At 38.7% G+C, this 19585-nt stretch overlaps 1 protein-coding gene across 1 annotated transcript in view; it reads left to right on the forward strand.

Annotated features, from left to right (window-relative positions):
* The window catches only part of LOC123253483 (peptidyl-prolyl cis-trans isomerase A-like), a 64495-nt gene extending 49903 nt beyond the window's left edge, over positions 1–14592 (forward strand). The window contains exons 3-4 of the mRNA XM_044682668.1: positions 13955–14156; positions 14373–14592. Coding sequence (XP_044538603.1) covers positions 13955–14156; positions 14373–14592 — 422 coding nt within the window. The remainder of the gene's footprint in view (positions 1–13954; positions 14157–14372) is intronic.
* The last annotated feature ends 4993 nt before the right edge of the window (positions 14593–19585 follow it).

The raw sequence follows: 19585 nt of genomic DNA on the forward strand, positions 1-19585 counted from the left end.
TAATTCATCTATTTAAAAACATTATTCTAACAACCATTCTCCCATTAGTAAATGGTTAAGGGATTTGAACAGGTAGTTTTCAGAGGTAGAAATCAAAGTTATGGATAGTCATATGAAAAAAATGCTCCAAATCACTAAGAATTAGAGAAATGAAATTTTAATTCTGAGGTACCATCTCATAGCCATCAGATTGATAGCAGAAAAGAAAAATGGCAAATGCTGGAGACAATGTGGGAAAACACATACATTAATACACTGTTGATCAAGCTATAAACTAGCCCAACCATTCTGGAGAGCAATTTGGAAGTATGCCCCCACAGCTCCAAACTATGCATACCCTTTAACCCAACAATGCCGCTACTAGGCCTACATTCCAAAGAGATCAAAGGAAAAGGAAAAAGTCTTATATGTACACAAGGATTCATAGCAGTTCTTTTTGTAGTAGCAAAGAATTATAAACTGAGGGGATGTCCAGCAACTGGGGAATTCCTGAGTAAGTTATGGCATGTGATTGTAATGGAATGCTATTGTGCTATGATGAAGGAGATGGTTTCAAAAAAACTGGGAAGACTTAAATGAACTGATGCAAAGTGAAGTGAGCCGAGTCAGGCAAAAAATGTACATGGTAAGCGCAATATTGTAAGGATAGTGGACTGTAAAAGATTTAGTAACTTTAATGAATACAATGATCCATTAGAATTCCAAAGAATTCCTGATGAAAAATGCTGTCTGCCTCCTAAAAGAAACCTGATAAACTCAGAGTGCTGACTAAGGCATGTTTTTTTCCCTCTTACTTTTTTTTGAATCATGGCTAATGTAGAAATATTTTGCATGATTTCACATGTATAAATAGTATTGGTAGAGACGGAGTGGAGTGAAAGAGGAGATTTGAAACTGAAAATAAAAATAAAATTGAATTTAAAAATTAAATAAAAACATTATTCTAAGTAGGTGTGTTTGGAGTTTGGCTTGCCAAAGGGGTCCATGACACAAAAAAGTTTAAGAATTCCTATTCTCAAATAGTCCAGAGGCAAGAAAATTATCTGATAAATACTTCAAATAAGAGAAACACAAGAAAGGTAAATTAAAATTTTTGACAAGAAAACTATAAACAATGAAGTCAATTCTCTAATGATCCTAGGACCGAACAAAGTTATTGTGTCAAAATGATTTTTTTGTGTCAATCAAGGGCCAAAATAAGAACAAAGAGTAATCATCAGAGAGTAAATGGATCTAAGAAGCTACTGATGGAAGGGAAATAAAATAATCAAAAGAAAAGAAGGATAACGAATTGAATAATCTAGAGATTACAATATGGGGAATTCCACAAAACATGGGAAAACTTTTATTCAGAGTAAAGAAAGCAGAATGAGCATGAAAATATACATAATTACTATAATCATATAAACGGTATTACAAAAAATAAATCTCTTAAAAGCAGGTGAACTCAAATTAATTGCAATCATCAAGCTTGACCTTGGAGAATAAATAATGAAATACAGAATCACAGAATTTGAGAACTGGAAGAAACCTTAATGGCCACTTTGTACAACAGCAAGGAACTTCCACTATAACACACCAAAAAATAGCTGTCAAGTCCCCACTTAAAGATTTACAAGGAGGAGAAACCCTCTACCCCTTGAAGCAGCCCAGGACACATTTGGACATCTCTAATTGTCAGGGGAGCATTATTCTTTCAGTTGTTGTTTTTCTTGACATCAAATCTAAATTGTTTGGGTTTTTTGTCAACTTCTGTTCATTGCTCATATTGCTCTGGGGCCAAAATGAACAAGTCTAATTTCTGTTCCATATGACAGTTTTTCAGATATTTGAACACAGCAGTCATATCCTACCTAGTCTTCTTTTCTCCAGGCTAAAATGTGCCCTGTTCTTTCCCCAGATCCTCATATGACATGAACTTAAGGCATTTCAGAATCCTGCTTACTCTCTTATGGACATTTCCCAGCTTATGAACGTCCTTAAGAGTTTAACACAATACTGACCCCTTAGATGAGGGGCAGAGTAAAACTTGCCTTCTCTCAGTAGGAAGGCTGGGGACAGTGAGGGCAGAATGCTATCAGATAGAATCTCCTGGTTCATCACTTTTGCCTAACTTTGTTAAAAAGGGAAAGTTCAGTGGAAAGGGAGATAATGGTAAATTATTAAGATGTAAAAAATAAGATATATCAATGACACTTTTAAAAAATAATAGATCATTCCAGACTAGGTTTTCTGATAGAGTGGCTAAACTGCCTCAGGGTGAAAATCTCCAGGTAAAATTTATCTAAATTTTTGGTAAAGCATTTATAAAATCTCTCACACTAATCTGATGGTGATATAGAGAAGTATTGGCTAGACAATACTAATGTGTAGGTGGGTTTTAAATAGCCAGATCCAAAGAAGATTTATTAATAGTTTAAGATCAACATGGAAGGAAGCCTCCACTCAGGTGGTCCAAGATTCTGTGCCTGGCCTAAGTCATTTTGATCACTGACTTAGATAAAGGCATCAATGGCACACTCACCAAAACTGGAAGGGATAACAGTTAACAGATAATTAATATTGAGGATGACCAGGTAGGGATTCAAAAACACCTTAACAAGCTAGAACATGGACTGAAACTAACAGGATGAGCATTAATTAGGATGAATGTAAAGTCTCACACTTGACTTTGCAATCAAAAATGGAAAAGCATGGTTATATGACAATCCATCCAAAGAAGCTGTAGGGCTTTTAGAGGACTGCAAGGCCAATATGAGAAAGCAATGTGATACAACAGCCAAAAAACTTCATGTTATCTGGAGTCGCATCAAGAGAGACAGAGTGTCTAGGACTAGAGAGGTATCTCTATCCTCTGCCCTAGTCAGACTGCCAACAGGAATTGTGTGTCCAGTCTGGGGCGCCATGTTCATTTTTTAATACTTTTTCCCCTCAATTACATGAAAACATAATTTTTTAACCTTTAGGGTTTTTTGTTTGAGCCAAATTCTCTCCCTTCCCCCCTCTGAGACAGCAAGGACTCTCATATAGAGTTTATACATGCAATATGTAAAATATCTTTGAATATCACTCCTTTTGTGACAGAGAATTCAAACAAGAAAGATGAATAAATGAAGTAAAATATAGTATGTTGGTCTGTATTCAGAATCCAATAGTTCTTTCTCTGGTGGTGAATGTTGTTTTTTTCATCCTGAGTCCTTGAAATCTTGGATCACTGTATTGCTAAGAATAGCTAAGTTATTCATAATGTTCATCATATAATATTGCTATTACTATGTTCTCTTGTTTCTGCTCACTTCACTTTGCATAAGTTCATGTAGATCTTTCCAAGTTTTTATTAAATCATACTTCCCATGATTTCTTATAGTACAATAGTATTCCATTACAATCATATACTACAACTTGTTCAGTCTTTAGGGACACCACTTTTTTTAAACATTTATTAATATTTATTTTTTAGAAAAGTTAACATGGTTACATAATTCATGCTCTTACTTTCCCCTTCACCCCTGTGAGCTCCCCCCCCCCCATGGCTGATGCGTATTTCCACTGGTTTTAACATGTGTCATTGATCAAGACCTATTTCCAAATTGTTGATAGTTGCATTGGTGTGGTAGTTTCAAGTCTACATCCCCAATCATGTCGCCTCAACCCATGTGTTCAAGCAGTTGTTTTTCTTCTATTTCCATTCCTGTACTTCTTCCTCTGAATGTGGGTAGAATTCTTTTCCATAAGTCCCTCAAAATTGTCCTGGTTCATTTCATTGCTGCTAGTACAGAAGTCCATTACATTCTATTTTACCACAGTGTATCAGTCTCTGTATACAATGTTCTTCTGGCTCTGCTCCTTTCACTCTGCATCAATTCCTAAAGGTCTTTCCAGCTCACATGGAATTCCTCCAGTTTATTATTACTTTGAGCAAAATAGTATTCCATCACCAGCATATACCACAATTTGTTCAGCCATTCCCCAATTGGAAGGCATACCCTCATTTTCCAGTTTTTTGCCACCACAAAAAGCACGGCTATAAATATTTTCATACAAGTCTGTTTATCTATGATCTCTTTGGGGTACAAACCCAGCAATGGTATGGCTGGATCAAAGGGCAGGCATTCTTTTATAGCCAGTTGAGCATAGTTCCAAATTGCCAGCCAGAATGGTTGGATCAGTTTACAACTCCACCAGCAATGCATTAATGTCCCAGTTTTGCCACATCCCCTCCAGCATTCATTACTCTCCCCTTCTTTCATTTTAGCCAATCTGCTAGTTGTGAGGTGATACCTCAGAGTTGTTTTGATTTGCATTTCTCTAATTATTAGAGATTTAGAACACTTTCTCATGTGCTTATTGATACTTTTGATTTCTTTATCTGAAAATTGCCTATTCATGTCTCTTGCCCATTTATCAAATGGGGAATGGCTTGATTTTTTATACAATTGGTTTAACTCCTTGTATATTTGAGTAATTAGACCCCTGTCAGAGTTTTTTATTATAAAGATTTTTTCCCAATTTGTTGTTTCCCTTCTGAATTTGGCTACATTGTTTTTGTTTGTACAAAAGCTTTTAGTTTGATATAATCTGAATCATTTATTTTACATTTTGTAATTTTCTCTAACTCTTGCTTGGTTTTAAAATCTTTCCTTTCCCAGAAATCTGACAAATAAACTATTCTATGTTCACTTAATTTATTTATAGTATCCCTCTTTATATTCAAGTCATTCAACCATTCTGAATTTATCTTGGTGTAGGGTGTGAGATGTTGATCTAAACCTAATCTCTCCCATATTGTTTTCCAAATTTCCCAACAGTTTTTGTCAAATAGTGGGTTTTTGTCCCAAAAGTAGGGCTTTTTGTGTTTATCATACACTGTCTTGCTAATGTCACTTACCCCAAGTCTATTCCACTGATCCTCCCTTCTGTCTCTTAGCCAGTACCATATTGTTTTGATGACCGCTGCTTTATAGTACAGTTTAATATTTCGTACTGCTAGGCCCCCTTCCTTCACATTTTTTTTTCATTATTTCCCTTGATATGCTTGATCTTTTGTTATTCCAGATGAACTTTGTTATAGTTTTCCTAATTCAGTAAAAAAAAGTTGTTTGGTAGTTTGATAGGTATGTTGCTAAATAGGTAAATTAATTTGGGTAGAATGGTCATTTTTATTATATTAGCTCATCCTACCCATGAACAATCAATGTTTTTCCAATTGTTTAGATCTAGTTTTAATTGTTTGGAAAGTGATTTTTAGTTGTTTTCATATAATTCCTGTGTTTGTTTTGGTAGATAGATTCATAACTATTTTATATTATCTAGGCTGATTTTAAATGGTGTTTCTCTTTCTACCTCTTGCTGCTGGGATGTGTGGGAAACATATAGAAATGCTGATGATTTATGTGCATTTATTTTGTATCCTGCAACTTTGCTAAAGTTGTTGATTATTTCTACAAGTTTCTTAGTTGATTCTCTAGGATTTTTTAAGTAGACCGTCATATCATCTGCAAAGAGTGATAGCTTAGTCTCCTCATTGCCTATTTTGATACCTTCAATTTCTTTTTCTTTTCTAATTGCTATTGCTAGCGTTTCTAGAACAATGTTAAATAATAGAGGTGATAATGGGCATCCTTGTTTCACTCCTGATCTTATGGGAAAGGCTTCTAATTTATCTGCATTGCATATGATGCTTATTGATGGTTTTAGGTATATACTGTTTATTATTTTTAAGAAAGGTCCTTCTATTCGTGTAGTTTCCAGGGTTTTCAATAGGAATGGGTGCTGTATTTTGTCAAAGGCTTTTTCAGCATCTATTGAGATAATCATGTGATTTTTGTTTGTTAGATTGTTGATATGGTCAATTATGTGGATGGTTTTCCTAATGTTGAACCATCCTTGCATTCCTGGTATAAATCCCACCTGATCATGGTGGATGACCCTCTTGATCATTTGCTGGAGTCTCTTTGCTAGTATTCTATTTAAAATTTTTGATTCTATGTTCATTAGGGAGATTGGTCTGTAGTTTTCTTTCTCTGTTTTTGATCTCCCTGGCTTTGGAATCAGTACCATATTTGTGCCATGAAAGGAATTTGGTAGGACTCCTTCTTTGCTTATTATATCAAATAATTTATATAGTATTGGGATTAGTTGCTCTTTGAATATCTGATAGAATTCACTTGTGAATCCATCAGGCCCTGGGGATTTTTTCTTAGGGAGATCTTTGATGGTTTGTTCAATTTCTTTTTCTGATTTGGGATTATTTAGGTATTCTATTTCTTCTGCTGTTAATCTAGGCAATTTCTATTTTTGTAAATATTCATCCATATCTCCTAGATTGCTATATTTATTACCATATAATTGGGCAAAAGAGTTTTTAATGATTGCCTTAATTTCCCCTTCTTTAGAGGTGAGGTCTCCCTTTTCATCTTTGATACCGTCAATTTGGTTTTCTTCTTTCCTTTTTTTTTTATTAGATTGACCAGTACTTTGTCTATTTTATCTGCTTTTTCAAAATACCAGCTTCTACTCTTATTTATTAATTCAATAGTTCTTTTACTTTCAATTTTATTAATTTCTCCCTTGATTTTTAGTATTTCAAATTTAGTTTTCATCTGGGGATTTTTAATTTGCTCTCTTTCTAATTTTTTAAGTTGCATGCCCAATTCATTAATCTCTGCCCTTCCTAATTTGTTAATATATGCACTCAAGGATATAAATTTCCCCCTGAGTACTGCCTTAGCTGCATCCCACAGAGTTTGGTAGGATGTCTCATCATTGTCATTCTCTTTAATGAAATTGTTGATTGTTTCTATGATTTCTTCTTTGACTAGCTGGTTTTGAAGAATCATATTATTTAATTTCCTATTAGTTTTTGATTTGCCTGTCCAGGTGCCCTTAGTAATTATTATTTTTATTGCACTATGATCTGAGAAGGTTACGTTTATTATTTATGCTCTTTTGCATTTGTTTGCAATGATTCTATGCCCTATAACATGGTCAATCTTTGTGAATGTGCCATGTGCAGCTGAAAAGAAGGTGTATTCCTTTTTATCCCTATTTATTTTTCTCCACATAATTATTAAATCTAATTTTTCTAGGAATTCATTCACCTCTCTTCCCTCTTTCTTATTTATTTTTTGGTTTGATTTATCTACATCTGAAAGAGGAATATTTAGATCTCCCCCTAGTATGGTTTTACTATCTATTTCCTTCTTGAGATCTGCCAGTTTCTTCTTTACAAATCTAATTGCTATGCCATTTGGTGCATACATATTGAGCAATGTTATTTCCTCATTGTCTATACTGCCTATAATCAGGATGTAATGACCTTCCCTGTCTTTTTTAATCATATCTATTTTTACTTTGGCTTTGTCAGAAATCATAATAGCCACTCCTGCCTTCTTTTTCTCATTTGACGCCCAAAGGATTTTGCTCAAGCCCTTTACTTTAAACCTGTGTATGTCCACCTGCCTCATATGTGTTTCTTGTAGACAACATAGGGTAGGATTTTGGTTTCTAATCCACTCTGCAATTTGCTTCCTTTTTATGGGCGAGTTCATCCCATTAACATTCAGAGTTATAATTATCAGTTGTGTATTCGCCGACATTTTGGTATCCTCTCCTAGTTATACCTCTTCTTCTTACACTATTTTCTTTTAAACCAGTGGTTTCCTTTATGCCAGTAAACCTTGTCCCCTCCCTTATTATTCCCCTATTTTTATTTTTAAGGCCTAATAAATTCCCTCCCCTTTCTTCTCCCCTCCCTTTTTTGACCTCCCCACTCCCCTGCTCCCCTTGGTTGATCCCTTCTGACTTTCTCAGTAGGGTTAGATAGAGTTTTATATCCCAATGGATAAAGTTACTCTTCCCTCTCAGAGTTAATTACACTTAGAGTAAGGTTTAAATATTACCTCCTAATGCTCTCTTCCTCTCCTTCTTATAATAGTATTCATCCCTTCCTCTTCCCATGTCCTCTTTGTGTGTAATAGAATATCCTGTTTTTCTTATTCATTCAAGTTCCTTTGGTGTCCTCTACTATTCACATCCCTCTTTCCCACCCCCCCATATCATCTTAGACCATTTAGTATTCCAACCTCTCCCTATGAATAATTCTTCTAATTACTATTATAGTGAATAGAGTTCACTTCAGAGAATTATACATAACATTTCTCCACATAGGAATACAAATAATTAGATCATATTGAAGCCCTTAAAAAGGCAAATTTAAAAAATACGAGTTTTCTTTCTTTCCCCTCTGTTTCTTATTTACCTTTTCTTGTTTCTCTTTATTTTTGTGGTTGGATATTGAACTGTCCATTTAGTCCTGGTCTTTTCTGTTCAAATGCTTGGAAATCTTCTATCTTGTTGAATACCCATACTTTCCCCTGGAAGTATATAGTTAGTTTTGATGGGTAGGTGATCCTTGGTTGTAGACCCAGTTCTCTTGCCTTTCTGAATATCATATTCCAAGCCTTGCAGTCTTTTAATGTGGAGGCAGCCAGATCCTGTGTGATCCTGATTGGTGCTCCTTGATATCTGAATTGTCTCTTTCTGACTTCTTGTAAAATTTTTTTCTTTTACTTGGAAGCTCTTGAATTTGGCTATTATATTCCAGGGGGTTGTCTTTTCTGGGTCTAGTGTAGAGGGTGATCTATGGATCCTTTCAATGTCTATATTGCCCTCTTGTGTAGAACTTCAGGGCAATTTTGCTGAATAATTTCTTTTAGTATGGAGTCCAAATTTCTATTAATTTCTGCTTTTTCAGGAAGACCAATGATTCTCAGATTGTCTCTTCTAGACCTGTTTTCTTGGTCTGTCACTTTCTCATTGAGATATTTCATGTTTCCTTCTATTTTATCAGTCTTTTGACTTTGTTTTATTTGTTCTTGCTGTCTTGAGAGATCATTAGCTTCTATTTGCTCAATTCTAGCCTTTAGGGAGTCTGGTTTTTGGCTATAATCTTTTTGTTTTCCTTTTTAATTTGGTCATTTCTGGTGTTCAATTTGCTTATCAGTTCATTTGATTTCTGAGCCTCACTTTCCAATTGCAAAATTCTACCTTTTAAACTGATATTTTCTTGCCAGATTTTAGTTTCCAATTTGCTTACCATTTCGTTTGATTTGGGGGCATCTTTCTCCAATTGGGAGTTTCTATCTTCTAACCTGTTAATTTCCTTTTGAGCTATTTCTCACTTCTCTCACCAAATCTCTTCCATCTTTCTCATCATCTCAGATTTGAAGTCTTCAATAGCTTGTGGCCAGTTTTCATTATTTTGGGAAGGTCTGGATATGATTACTTGTTTGTTCTCCTCTGCTGTTTACTCTGTTGTCTGGATTTTATCTGTGTAAAAGTTGTCGAGTGTTACAGATTTCTACCTGATGATCTTTCTCTTTGGGGGTTCTTGTCTCTGACTTGCCATTATTAGCCCTGCGCCCTCTCAGGTTTATCCTCACACTCAGGGTCTGTCTGCGCTCTTTAGGCTCCTGAGGTCTCAAGTCTAGTTTTCTCAGGATCAAGCCTCCTGGTTGTCCCCTTGCTTGTTCTTCTGCCCGAGGCTCCTTTAACAATCTCAGGGCACTGCTTCCACAGTTGTGCACTGGGCCCCCACTCAAGGTCTGCGCCTGTGCTCAGGATCCGTGTCTGCGCTTGCGTCCACCCCTGCACTCATGCCTGTGCTCAGTGTCTGTGTTCAAAGTCCGAGCGTTCTTTAGCCTCTTGGGGTCTTAAGTCTTGCTGCTCTCAGGGGCAGGCCCTGGTGACCCCAGGTAGCTTCCAAGGACTTAATGCGTGCCCCAAACTTGCTCTAACTCTTGTGCACTGGCTTTTGCACTGTAGGTGGTATGGGGTGGGGGCGGGGGTTGCTCAGCTCGCGTTTTAGCAAGAGCTGTTTCACCCCTTTATAGCATGAAAATGCCCCTATTCCATGTACCTCCAATGCTGTGCCCTGTTGTAGGGTCCTTTCATTCCTCTGGATTTGTTTTTATGTCTTCTTTGAGGAGTCGTATATGTTTTGGTTAGGAGAGGTCTAACAGCTGCTTTTTACTCTGCCGCCATCTTAACCAGGAACTCCCAGGATACCACTTTTAAAGAAGGACACAAAGGCAAGCTGAAGAGGGTCCAAAAGAAAGCAATCAAAATAGGGAAGGGTCTTGTATTCATACCAAATGAGGATCAATCAAAGGAAATCAGGTAGTTTAACTGGAGAAAAGAAAGCTTAGGGTGATATTTTGTCTTCGAGTATTTGAAGAGATGTCACAAGGAAAGAAGAACAGTCAGGTGGTGCTGCAGTGGATAGAGAGCCTGGTCTAGAGTCAGGAAAACTCTTCTTCCAAGTTCAAATCTGGCCTCAGACACTTCCTAATTGTGTGACCCTGGGCAAGCCACTTAACCCTATTGGCCTCAATTTCATCATAGGAAAAAAAAGCTAAAGAAAGAAATGGCAATTTGGTATATCTACCAAGAAAATCTTAAATAAAGCCACAAAGAATCAGACGCAACTGAAAAATGACTGAACACATGGAAATGGGATTCAACCTGGTCTGCTTGGTCCCAGAGGGCAAAAGCAGGTACAATTATCCTCTAAGGAGGCAATTTAGTCTTGGTGTCAGGACAAAACTTTTTGTGTCCCAAAGTGAAAGAGACTGCCTTGGGAGATGGTTACTTAAAGACTTCCCAGAATATGCTGGATGAAAACTTGATTGTGGCTATGGAGAGGGCTCTTTTCCAGGTACGGATTGGACAGATACCCACTGACATCCCCTCAGTCGCTGAGATATTAAAATTCTTGTACTATGAAGGAAGAGACATAGATTACCTAGTCTACAGTCCTTTTCAAATCAGTGATTTCCATTTCTTAAGGAGGGCCTTCCTTTGTCATAGTATTATCTTGAGTTCTTCACTGCTTTAGATGATCAAAGTGCAAATAAATAAATGTCCAAAGACTTTGGTCCTAGAAAAATAACACATGACAAACAATGGCCAAAATATCTCTAAATAATAGGGTCGTACCCTGCCCTTCCCCTTCACAAATCAGGGTCAAAGCATCTCTGAATAACCTCAACATTTTGCCCCATTTTGAAAGGTTTGATTTTTCCACCAAGAACACTTCTTGTTTTAGCCTTGTTAGTTGATGCTAAATCCCTCAGGAAGGTGTCATTTGATATTTAGGCCCGCATGCCCAGTAGTTTCTCACTCACCAATATAGTTTATGGATTTTTTAAAGTTTATCTCCTTAGCAGAGAGTATACTTTCCTCAGTGACCCTTGGATAATCATGTCAAGCCAGTATGAATGTCCAATCTTTCCCTTTCATTCCTGTCATCCATTTCAGTAACTTTGATCAGGAGGAGAGAGAAATTAATTCCATCCATTTGCAAGTACAGGAATGTGAAAGGAGTTTTAATGGTCCTAATCAAGTCATTTTACTGTTTTAAAAATCAACCTCTTACTGAGATTAAAGACTGCAGAAAGAACATGGTGCAAAAAGAGAGGCAATAGTAGCATGTCTCGGTGATTCATTTCTTCCAGGATACAGGACATGGGAAGATTCAGAGCAGCTATTATGAACATAGCCAGTGGCCCAAGACCCAAGAGACCTGTACAAACATTTCTTTTTAAAAATTGTTACTGATGTCCTTTGTTTTCACATTACCTTCATTTCTAAATATAGCCCTTTCCCTCCCCTAACCTGCAAGCCATCTTTTGTAACAAAGATTTTTTTAACAGGAAGAGAGGGGACAAATTAAAAAAAACCAGGCAAACCATCCACGAAGGCTGAGAAGATATGCAGTGTTCCACATCCAGAGTTGCCCACTTCTGAAAAGAAGGAAGGAAGGGGCATTTCCTCAGCTTGCCAGAGGTTTGTTTTGTTGTGGTTTTCAGTTATTCTTTTCCAATGACATCGTTGTAGTTGCATGGAATGTTTCCTTGGTTTTACATATTTCACTCTGCATCAGCTTATATCTTCACCGGGCTTCTCAGAATGAATCATATTTTGTCATTTCTAAGCACCATTTCACCCAGAAGAAAGGAAGCTTTTGGAGTGCAGGCATTCTTTCTTTTGTTTCTTTATATCTCCACTCCAATGTTAGAGTAGTGCTTCCCATTGTTTGTTTCTTTAGGAGACCTAAGACTTCCTTGGGCCAGGGAACTCCCAGTTAGGACATTTCTACCAATGCAGCCCACTGCCCTCCCTCCAATGAATCATCTCAGAATACTGAGCAGAACACCAAGTGATGAGCAATTTACTCAGCATGCAATATATGACATATAACCTGAGATTATCTGCTAGATTGGAGGCTGTCTGCTATCTCACTAATGGAAGATGTCTTTAAAAGAGTGAAATTCTTGAGAGGGCACTGGCTTGGGAGTTACCAGAAGACCTAGATTCAAATTCTTCCTCTGCTGCCACCTGTGTGACCTTGGACAATTCTGTCTCCTAACTTCTCTGGTCATACTTTCAGCTAGAAAAGGTGGGGTGGGTGGAAGTGGATTAGACAGCTTTGGATTTCCCTTTCAGCTCCATATCTAGGATCCTATGAGTGATTCTGAGCAAAATCTCTTCCCCTCCTTGGGCCTCAGTTTCTTCCTCTATAAAATGAAGGAATTGGACTAGAGGGCCTCTGAGGTCTGTTCCTGCTCTAGATCTAGGATCCTGCAGGGTCTCACTAATCTATGTGTGCCCATTGTGGGTGGCAGCAGAGAAAGAAGGGGCTGTCCTCACCAGAGAGTGGTGGATGTTGAGGGCGCCCTCCAGATGAGTGTAGCTCAACATATGTATTCAAGTGTCTCAGAGAGATTCATGTAGCTCTAAGAAAATGTAAGCTGCTCTGAGGGAGACCATCTCATCTTCCCTATTCCTTAGCTTATGACTGAAGCCACTGGTTGGTTTTCTTTTTGTTTTACCTGGAACAAGAGTGTAAGAAAAGGGGAGGCTAAGTCAGTGTTTCCCAAACTTCAGTTATAAATCCAGGCAATAAAAGATTGCAGTGCAATAGGTGAGAAAGTGCTGTTAGCCATTTCACCCAGCCAGTTTGCGCATGCGTGCACACACACACACACACATAAACATGCTTTGCACGCATATGTAAGTAGGCCAATAGGCTGTTGCTCAGTCATTTTTCAATCATGTCCAACTCTCCAAGACACCACTTGGGGTTTTCTTGGCAGATACTGGAGTGGTTTGCCATTTCCTTCTCCAGCTCATTTTACATATAAAGAAACTGAGGCAAATTGAGCAAAGTGACTTGACTAGGATCATACAGCTATTAAGTGTCTGGGACCAGAGGGGAACTTGGGAAGATGAGTCTTCCTGATTACAGAAATGGCACTGTATCCACCATGCCATCTAGCTGCCTGTAACCAAGTTTACATAGTGCATGCATGGATTCAAGCATCCCAGCTACCATCCTTCCACCTTGGTCACTCCTGCCCTCTATCTCCCAACCCACTCAAAAACTGGCCAAAAAAGCAAAGAAACTCAGTTTATTATTCCACGTGAAGGTTCACTTCCTAGCACCCCAAAGCATGCCAACAGTCCAGTTGGAAACCAAAGAATATAAAAATATCTCCATCTCTTTTAAGTCTCAAGAGCTATCGGAAGTTCAGAGGATCACAGCTCTAGAGCTGGAAGGGACTGTAGAGACTATATTTAACCCAACCTCCTCATCTTATGGAGAAGGAAACTGAGACCCAGAAAAGGGAAGGGACTTGCCTTAGGTCACAAAACTAGTAAGGGTCTGAGGCAAAATTCAAACACAGTTCTTTCTGGCTTCAAGGACTCTATTATACCACACCTTCAAGCTACTCTGGCATTTTTCAATTTTTTTTCCTGTTCTTACTGGGAGTCCTCATCTTTGTTCAGTCTGCCAGACACCAAGCCCCAGCACTTCTGCCTCTGCTGTCATACCCAGCCCAGCTATCAGTGGCCATGACCTACCCAAACATGTACTGCTGTCAATAACGAGCCCTGGGCCTGGTTACTTTCCAGCTCTTTGAAGATGAGTTTCCAAAAACAGTAGAAAACGTCTGTGCTCTGAGCACTGGAGAGATTTGGTTACAAGGGATCCTGTTTACATGCCAGGGTGGTGACTTCACTCACCATAATGGCATTGGTGGCAAGTCCATCCATGAGGAGAAATATACTGATGAGAATTTCATCCTGAAGCATAGGGGTCTCAGCATCTTTTTTTTAAGCCCTCACCTTCTGTCTTAGAGTCAATACTGTGTATTGGTTCCAAGGCAGAAGAGCAGTAAGGGCTAGGCAAGGGGGGTGAAGTGACTTGCCCAGGGTCACATAGCTGGGAAGTGTCTGAGGTCAGATTTGAACCCAGGACCTCCCGTCTCTAGGCCTGGCTCTCAATCCACTGAGTCACCCAGCTGCCCCCAGGGTCTTGGCACCTTATCCATGGCAAATGCTGGACCCAGCACAAATGGCACCCAGTTTTTCATCTGTACTGCTAAGACTGATTGGTCAGATGGCAGGCACGTGTTCTTTGGCCAAATGAAAGAAGGCATGAACATTGTGGAAGTCATGGACTATTGCACTTCTCAGGATGGCAAGACGAGCAAGAAGATCACCATTGCTGACTGTGGACAAATCTAACATGGTTTTTGGTTTCATTTTTTGCCTTAACCACTAAACCATTCCTCTGTAGCTGGAGATAGCACCCTTGCATTCCACCTGCTCTTATACCCTATAATCCTTCTGCTCTCACTTGCTGCACTTCTCTCCAGATTTCATTTCCCTTTTCCTTCCACGAGCCTGGTTAAACAACAGAATTAAGTTTATGATTATGAAATAAAAACTAAGCTACGAAAAATAACTCTGCCTCTCTCCCCTCCCCTCCCCTCCCTTCCTCTCCCCTCTAAGTACACTCTCTTGGCCCCTTCACCTCTAACTGTGAAAAAATAGCAGCAAGCATTATATCCTCATGCAAATGGAAATATCTTCAAAGGGCTTAGCCTGGCGCTCCAGAGATATGTAGCTAGAGGCTGTCAACGTTGCATAAGCTCACCGCCCTCAGCTGCTCTGCTGCCAGATTCATATTTCAATCTTTGCAGATTGTGATCTGCAACAGTGCACACTGGAAAAGCCTCCCAGGTTGGAAGGGCATCATTCCCTTGGAAGCCAGCTGTTGCTTTGCCATGGCTACCCTGCAAATACACCCAAACACACAGTGGGCTGGGGGGAAAGGCAGGCTGGGTCTGCAGCTTGCTTCTGAGGACCTGTGCTCACAGGTAGCCCATCCCCACTAGGCTAGAACAAGGGAAGCATTTCTAATACAACAGGGTGGGCAGGGCAGGTGCACAGCATTGATCATGACAGCATACAGATCTGACGCCAGGCTGGATATATTTCGCTGTCGTCGGGCGGTCTCTGTTGCCTCTAGGAAAAAATACAAACTTCTCTTCCTAGTGTTTAAGGCCTTTAGCCATCTGGTTCCACCCTATCTTTCCAAATGTATAGCATATTATTTCTCCTTCACAAAATTACCGTTCTAGCCAAATTGGACTACTAGCTGTTTCCCAAACTTGACAAACTGCCTCCAGCCTTTGACTTCACAGAGGCCAAACCTCCATTCTTAGGATGTCTCCCCTCTTCATCTCTGCCTGCTAAACTATTTCTCTGACTTTAAGGCCCAAATTACAGCATCCTTGGAGGGCCCTTAGAGGCCATCTAGTCCAACATACTTATTTAACACAAAGGTTATCTAACACCCCAAAGCATATCAAGGAGGCATTCCAGGAGGAAACCAAGGTCTAAAGAAGGGAAGTGACTTATACGAGGCCATATATAGGGTCCTACATCCCAAGCTAGATGCAAGGAATCCTTAACTTTTACTATGATGTGTTTGGGACCATTTTGGCCATCTGGTGAAGTCTATGGAATAAATAATAAATAATAAATGTAAATACATAAAATAAAAAACACAGAATTACAAAGGAAACCAATTATATTGAAATACAGTTTTTGACATTTTTTTAAGTTCCCATATTCCAGGTTAAGAACCCCTGGTTAGAAGGGATTTTAGAGGTTGTCTGACCCAACTGCTCCCCCATTTTAGGAAACAGGAAGCTGAGAACCAGCAATGTAACTTGGCTTGTCCGAGTGGCAGAGCCAGAATTAAAGTTCAAGTCTAGTAATTCCAAATTCTGCTCTCTTTCCACTGTCACATTCTACCTACTGGACCAGGTGCCACCCTTCCAGCAAGGCTTCTCTGAACCCTCTGTCCCCAACCCTACCCCCAGTTAAAATTGTCCTTAAATTTTCCCAGGCTACTTTGCCTGGCCACCTCTTTCACTCCATCCTCCCCTCCCTTATTTTGTCAGTTTTCATCTTTTCATCCCAAAGCTTGCACATAGTAGGCACTTAGTCAATATTTGTGAAGCTGGGTTGAATGGATTTTATCCATTTTCGATTGGGCTAAGACAAGAGCACTTGCTGAAGCTCCAGAAAGAGAATGGAAGGAAAGGCAAAGCAAGGAATTTTGCCAAGTACCTACTATGCCAAGGGCTTAGAAAGTCCAAAGGAGTTGTTGGTGCCCTCCCACTCCACCCTCCAGCTTGCAAACCCCTGGAGGGGACAAGGGTCCCGCCTCTTAAGGACCTAAAAGTAGCCTCAGAAGATGGCGACTTAGTAGCAGGGAAAGCTGGAACCTTTCCAAGAATCCTCTCAAACCAACCTTAAAATAGAGTCTAAAAATGAATGCTGCAGTCCCAAGACAAACAAGGAAATGGAGTGAAATAACTCTCCCACAGAAAACAACTTGAAAGATAGGCAGAAAGGATCTATTTCACAGGATAAGGGGGAACCAAAAGTAAAACTACACACAGAGGAGTGCAAGCTGCCCACCTTCCACCTATTGTGCTAGGTCCCAAACCTGAGCCCGAGCCAACTTCAAGACACTCGGACCCTGCCTATGCCAATGGCAGAGCACACCACGCCCACCCCTTGAAGTACCAAGCCCAGGCACAAGCCTGCAGTGAAGCCCTAAGTCTGTGGCACTTAGCCCATTCAAGCCTAAGGTGAAGCCCCTAGCCCCAGCGCAAAGTAGGCCATAATGCTCCGAGCCCTGCAAGGCATCAGCAGTCCCTAGAGGGAAATGAATAAGCATCTTTTAGAATTTCCAGTCCTCAGGCCATCATACCATACCACCTTGGAAGAACTGAAACTTGAAACAAACCAGAACTTAGAGCTAAGAGTAGCAGGGAGGAAAAACTGAAGTTTAAGAGAGTGCCCTGTCTAACCAGAAAACAGAGTCCAACTTTAAGATAAAATTGAAAGTAAAAAAAAAAGACCCAGTCAGAAAAATGAGCAAACAACAAAAGAAATACCAAACCAGAGAAAAAAAATTATGGAGACAAAGAAGTGCAAGGCAAAGACTCATTAGGGGACAATGAGAGCAACGCAGCCATATGTAAAACTTCACAGAAAAATGGGAATTGGTCTCAGACATTAAAAGAGCTCAAAAAGGAATTCAAAAAGTCAAATAAGAAATATGGAAGAAAATGGAGGAAAGAAATCAAAATAATGCAAAAACAAAATAACAGCTTAAAAAGTAAAATTGGTTAAATGGGAAATGAGGCATGAAAACCCAATGGAAAAAAAAGAGTTCCATGAAAAGTAGAATTGACCAAATGGAAAAAGAGGTTCAAAAGGTCAGGGAAGAAAATCATTCTTTAAAAATTAAAATTGGGCAAATTGAAAGTAGCCTCAGGCTGGCCAGGACTAGATCTAGACCCCACTCTCAAGTTTGACCTTGCTACAGATTCAAAACTCTGGATTGGAGAAGGGGATCTCACTGTGGAAAGTGAGGGACAGGGACAGGTAAGGCTTTCTGGAGGAGGTGGGATATTGGAGAATTGAGAGGGAGACAGGCAAAAAGAAGAAGAGAAAATTATATTTCCAGAAGAGAGGAGGATATAGGGTGAGAATGAGCTTGTTGCCTCCAAAGAAAAATGAGGTTGCAGGAATGTCTGGCTCATGCTGTTAGGTTACTGAGGAGGGACAGATGAGGTTGGAAAGCTAAACAGGTGGGAGAGAGTGGGTCCAGGACACTGGTGAATCATAAGAACATGAGCAGAGAATAATGTAGAGGCAGTGCTATTAGATTAATCTAATATAATCTAATCTATTATGATTAGAAAGAGTCATTTCTTGAAGTTTCACAAAAGCCCCTGAGGGGATCAGATGAGCCAGGTCTGAAGGGACAGATCCCATTGGTCATTTACTAGGGGCACTAAAAAATAAAGGCAGCATGGTGTCATAGAAAGAGCTCTAGTCTGGTACTTGGGAGACCTAAGATCTAGGCCTAGCAAGGTCACTTATTAGCTATGTGATGTTGAAAAAATCAATTTCCCTCTTCAGACTTCAGTTTTTCATTTATAAAATGGACATTATAACTCCTACCAACCTTGAAGCTATTAATAATAGCTCACATTGATATGGGACAGCTAGATGGCATAATAAATAGAACATAAGGCTTGGAGTTGGGAAGACCTGAGTTCAAATTTGACTTCTTTGCTATGTAATCCTGGGCAAGTCACTTTGCTCTGTTTGCCTCCATTTCCTCATCTGTAAAATAAGCTGAAAAAGGAAATGGCGAAGCACTCTAGAAAACTCCAAATGGGGTCATAAAGATTTTTCATGACTGAAAAACAACTGAACACATTGATAGGATGCTTTAAGATTGATCATTACAATACTCCTAGGAGGTAGGTGTTGGTATTACCAATTATTTTCTCCTCATAAGAATATAAGCTCCTTGAGGGTAAGAACTATGTCATTTTTGTATACCCAGAAACTAGTAAAATAACCTGCCATATCTTTTTAAAATTTTTTTAATTTTTAATTTTTAAATTAAATTTAATTAATTTAGTTTTTTAATTGTTGTTTATTATATTTAATATATATTCATATATAATTTAAGCATGTATATGATAAATATAATATATGAATATATTTATATTTATATATATAAACATAAATCTATTAATATAATTAAATAAATAATATGCTTGATATGATAATAATGATATAATATATAACATATATTCTATTTAAATATAAATATATATTTATATATAATTAATAATTAAATTTAATTATAATATAATTAATTTAAATTTAATTTAAAAATTATTTATTTTAATTAAATTATTGATTGATTTAACAGATAAAGAAACTGAGCAGCAGAGAGATTAAGTGACTTAATCAGAGTCACACAAGCAATAAGGACTTTAACCTAGGTCTTCCTGACTCTAAGTCCAGTGCTTTAGCTACTGCCATATTGCCTAATAATAATAACAACAATAATAGTAATGGGTAGGGTGTATGAAGTAGCTTGCAAAGCACTTTGAAATTTCCTAATCACCCTCCCTCTCTCATATCTCACATAGCCTGCTGTCAAATATATTTCCACAGCATCTCTGCCAACCTCTTGGTCCTAGTGTGCGAGCCCCCAGTAAAGGCCTCATGTAGCAGGTTACTGGGTAATACTGACCTGAGCCAACCTGCAAAGACATGGCCTTCCTCTCACTCTACATTAGCCAGGAAATCTCCAGAAAGGCTTCTGCACCAACGTCCTAGGAGTGAT

This window comes from Gracilinanus agilis, chromosome X (assembly GCF_016433145.1).
Source record: "Gracilinanus agilis isolate LMUSP501 chromosome X, AgileGrace, whole genome shotgun sequence".
NCBI classification, from domain to species: Eukaryota; Metazoa; Chordata; class Mammalia; order Didelphimorphia; family Didelphidae; genus Gracilinanus; species Gracilinanus agilis.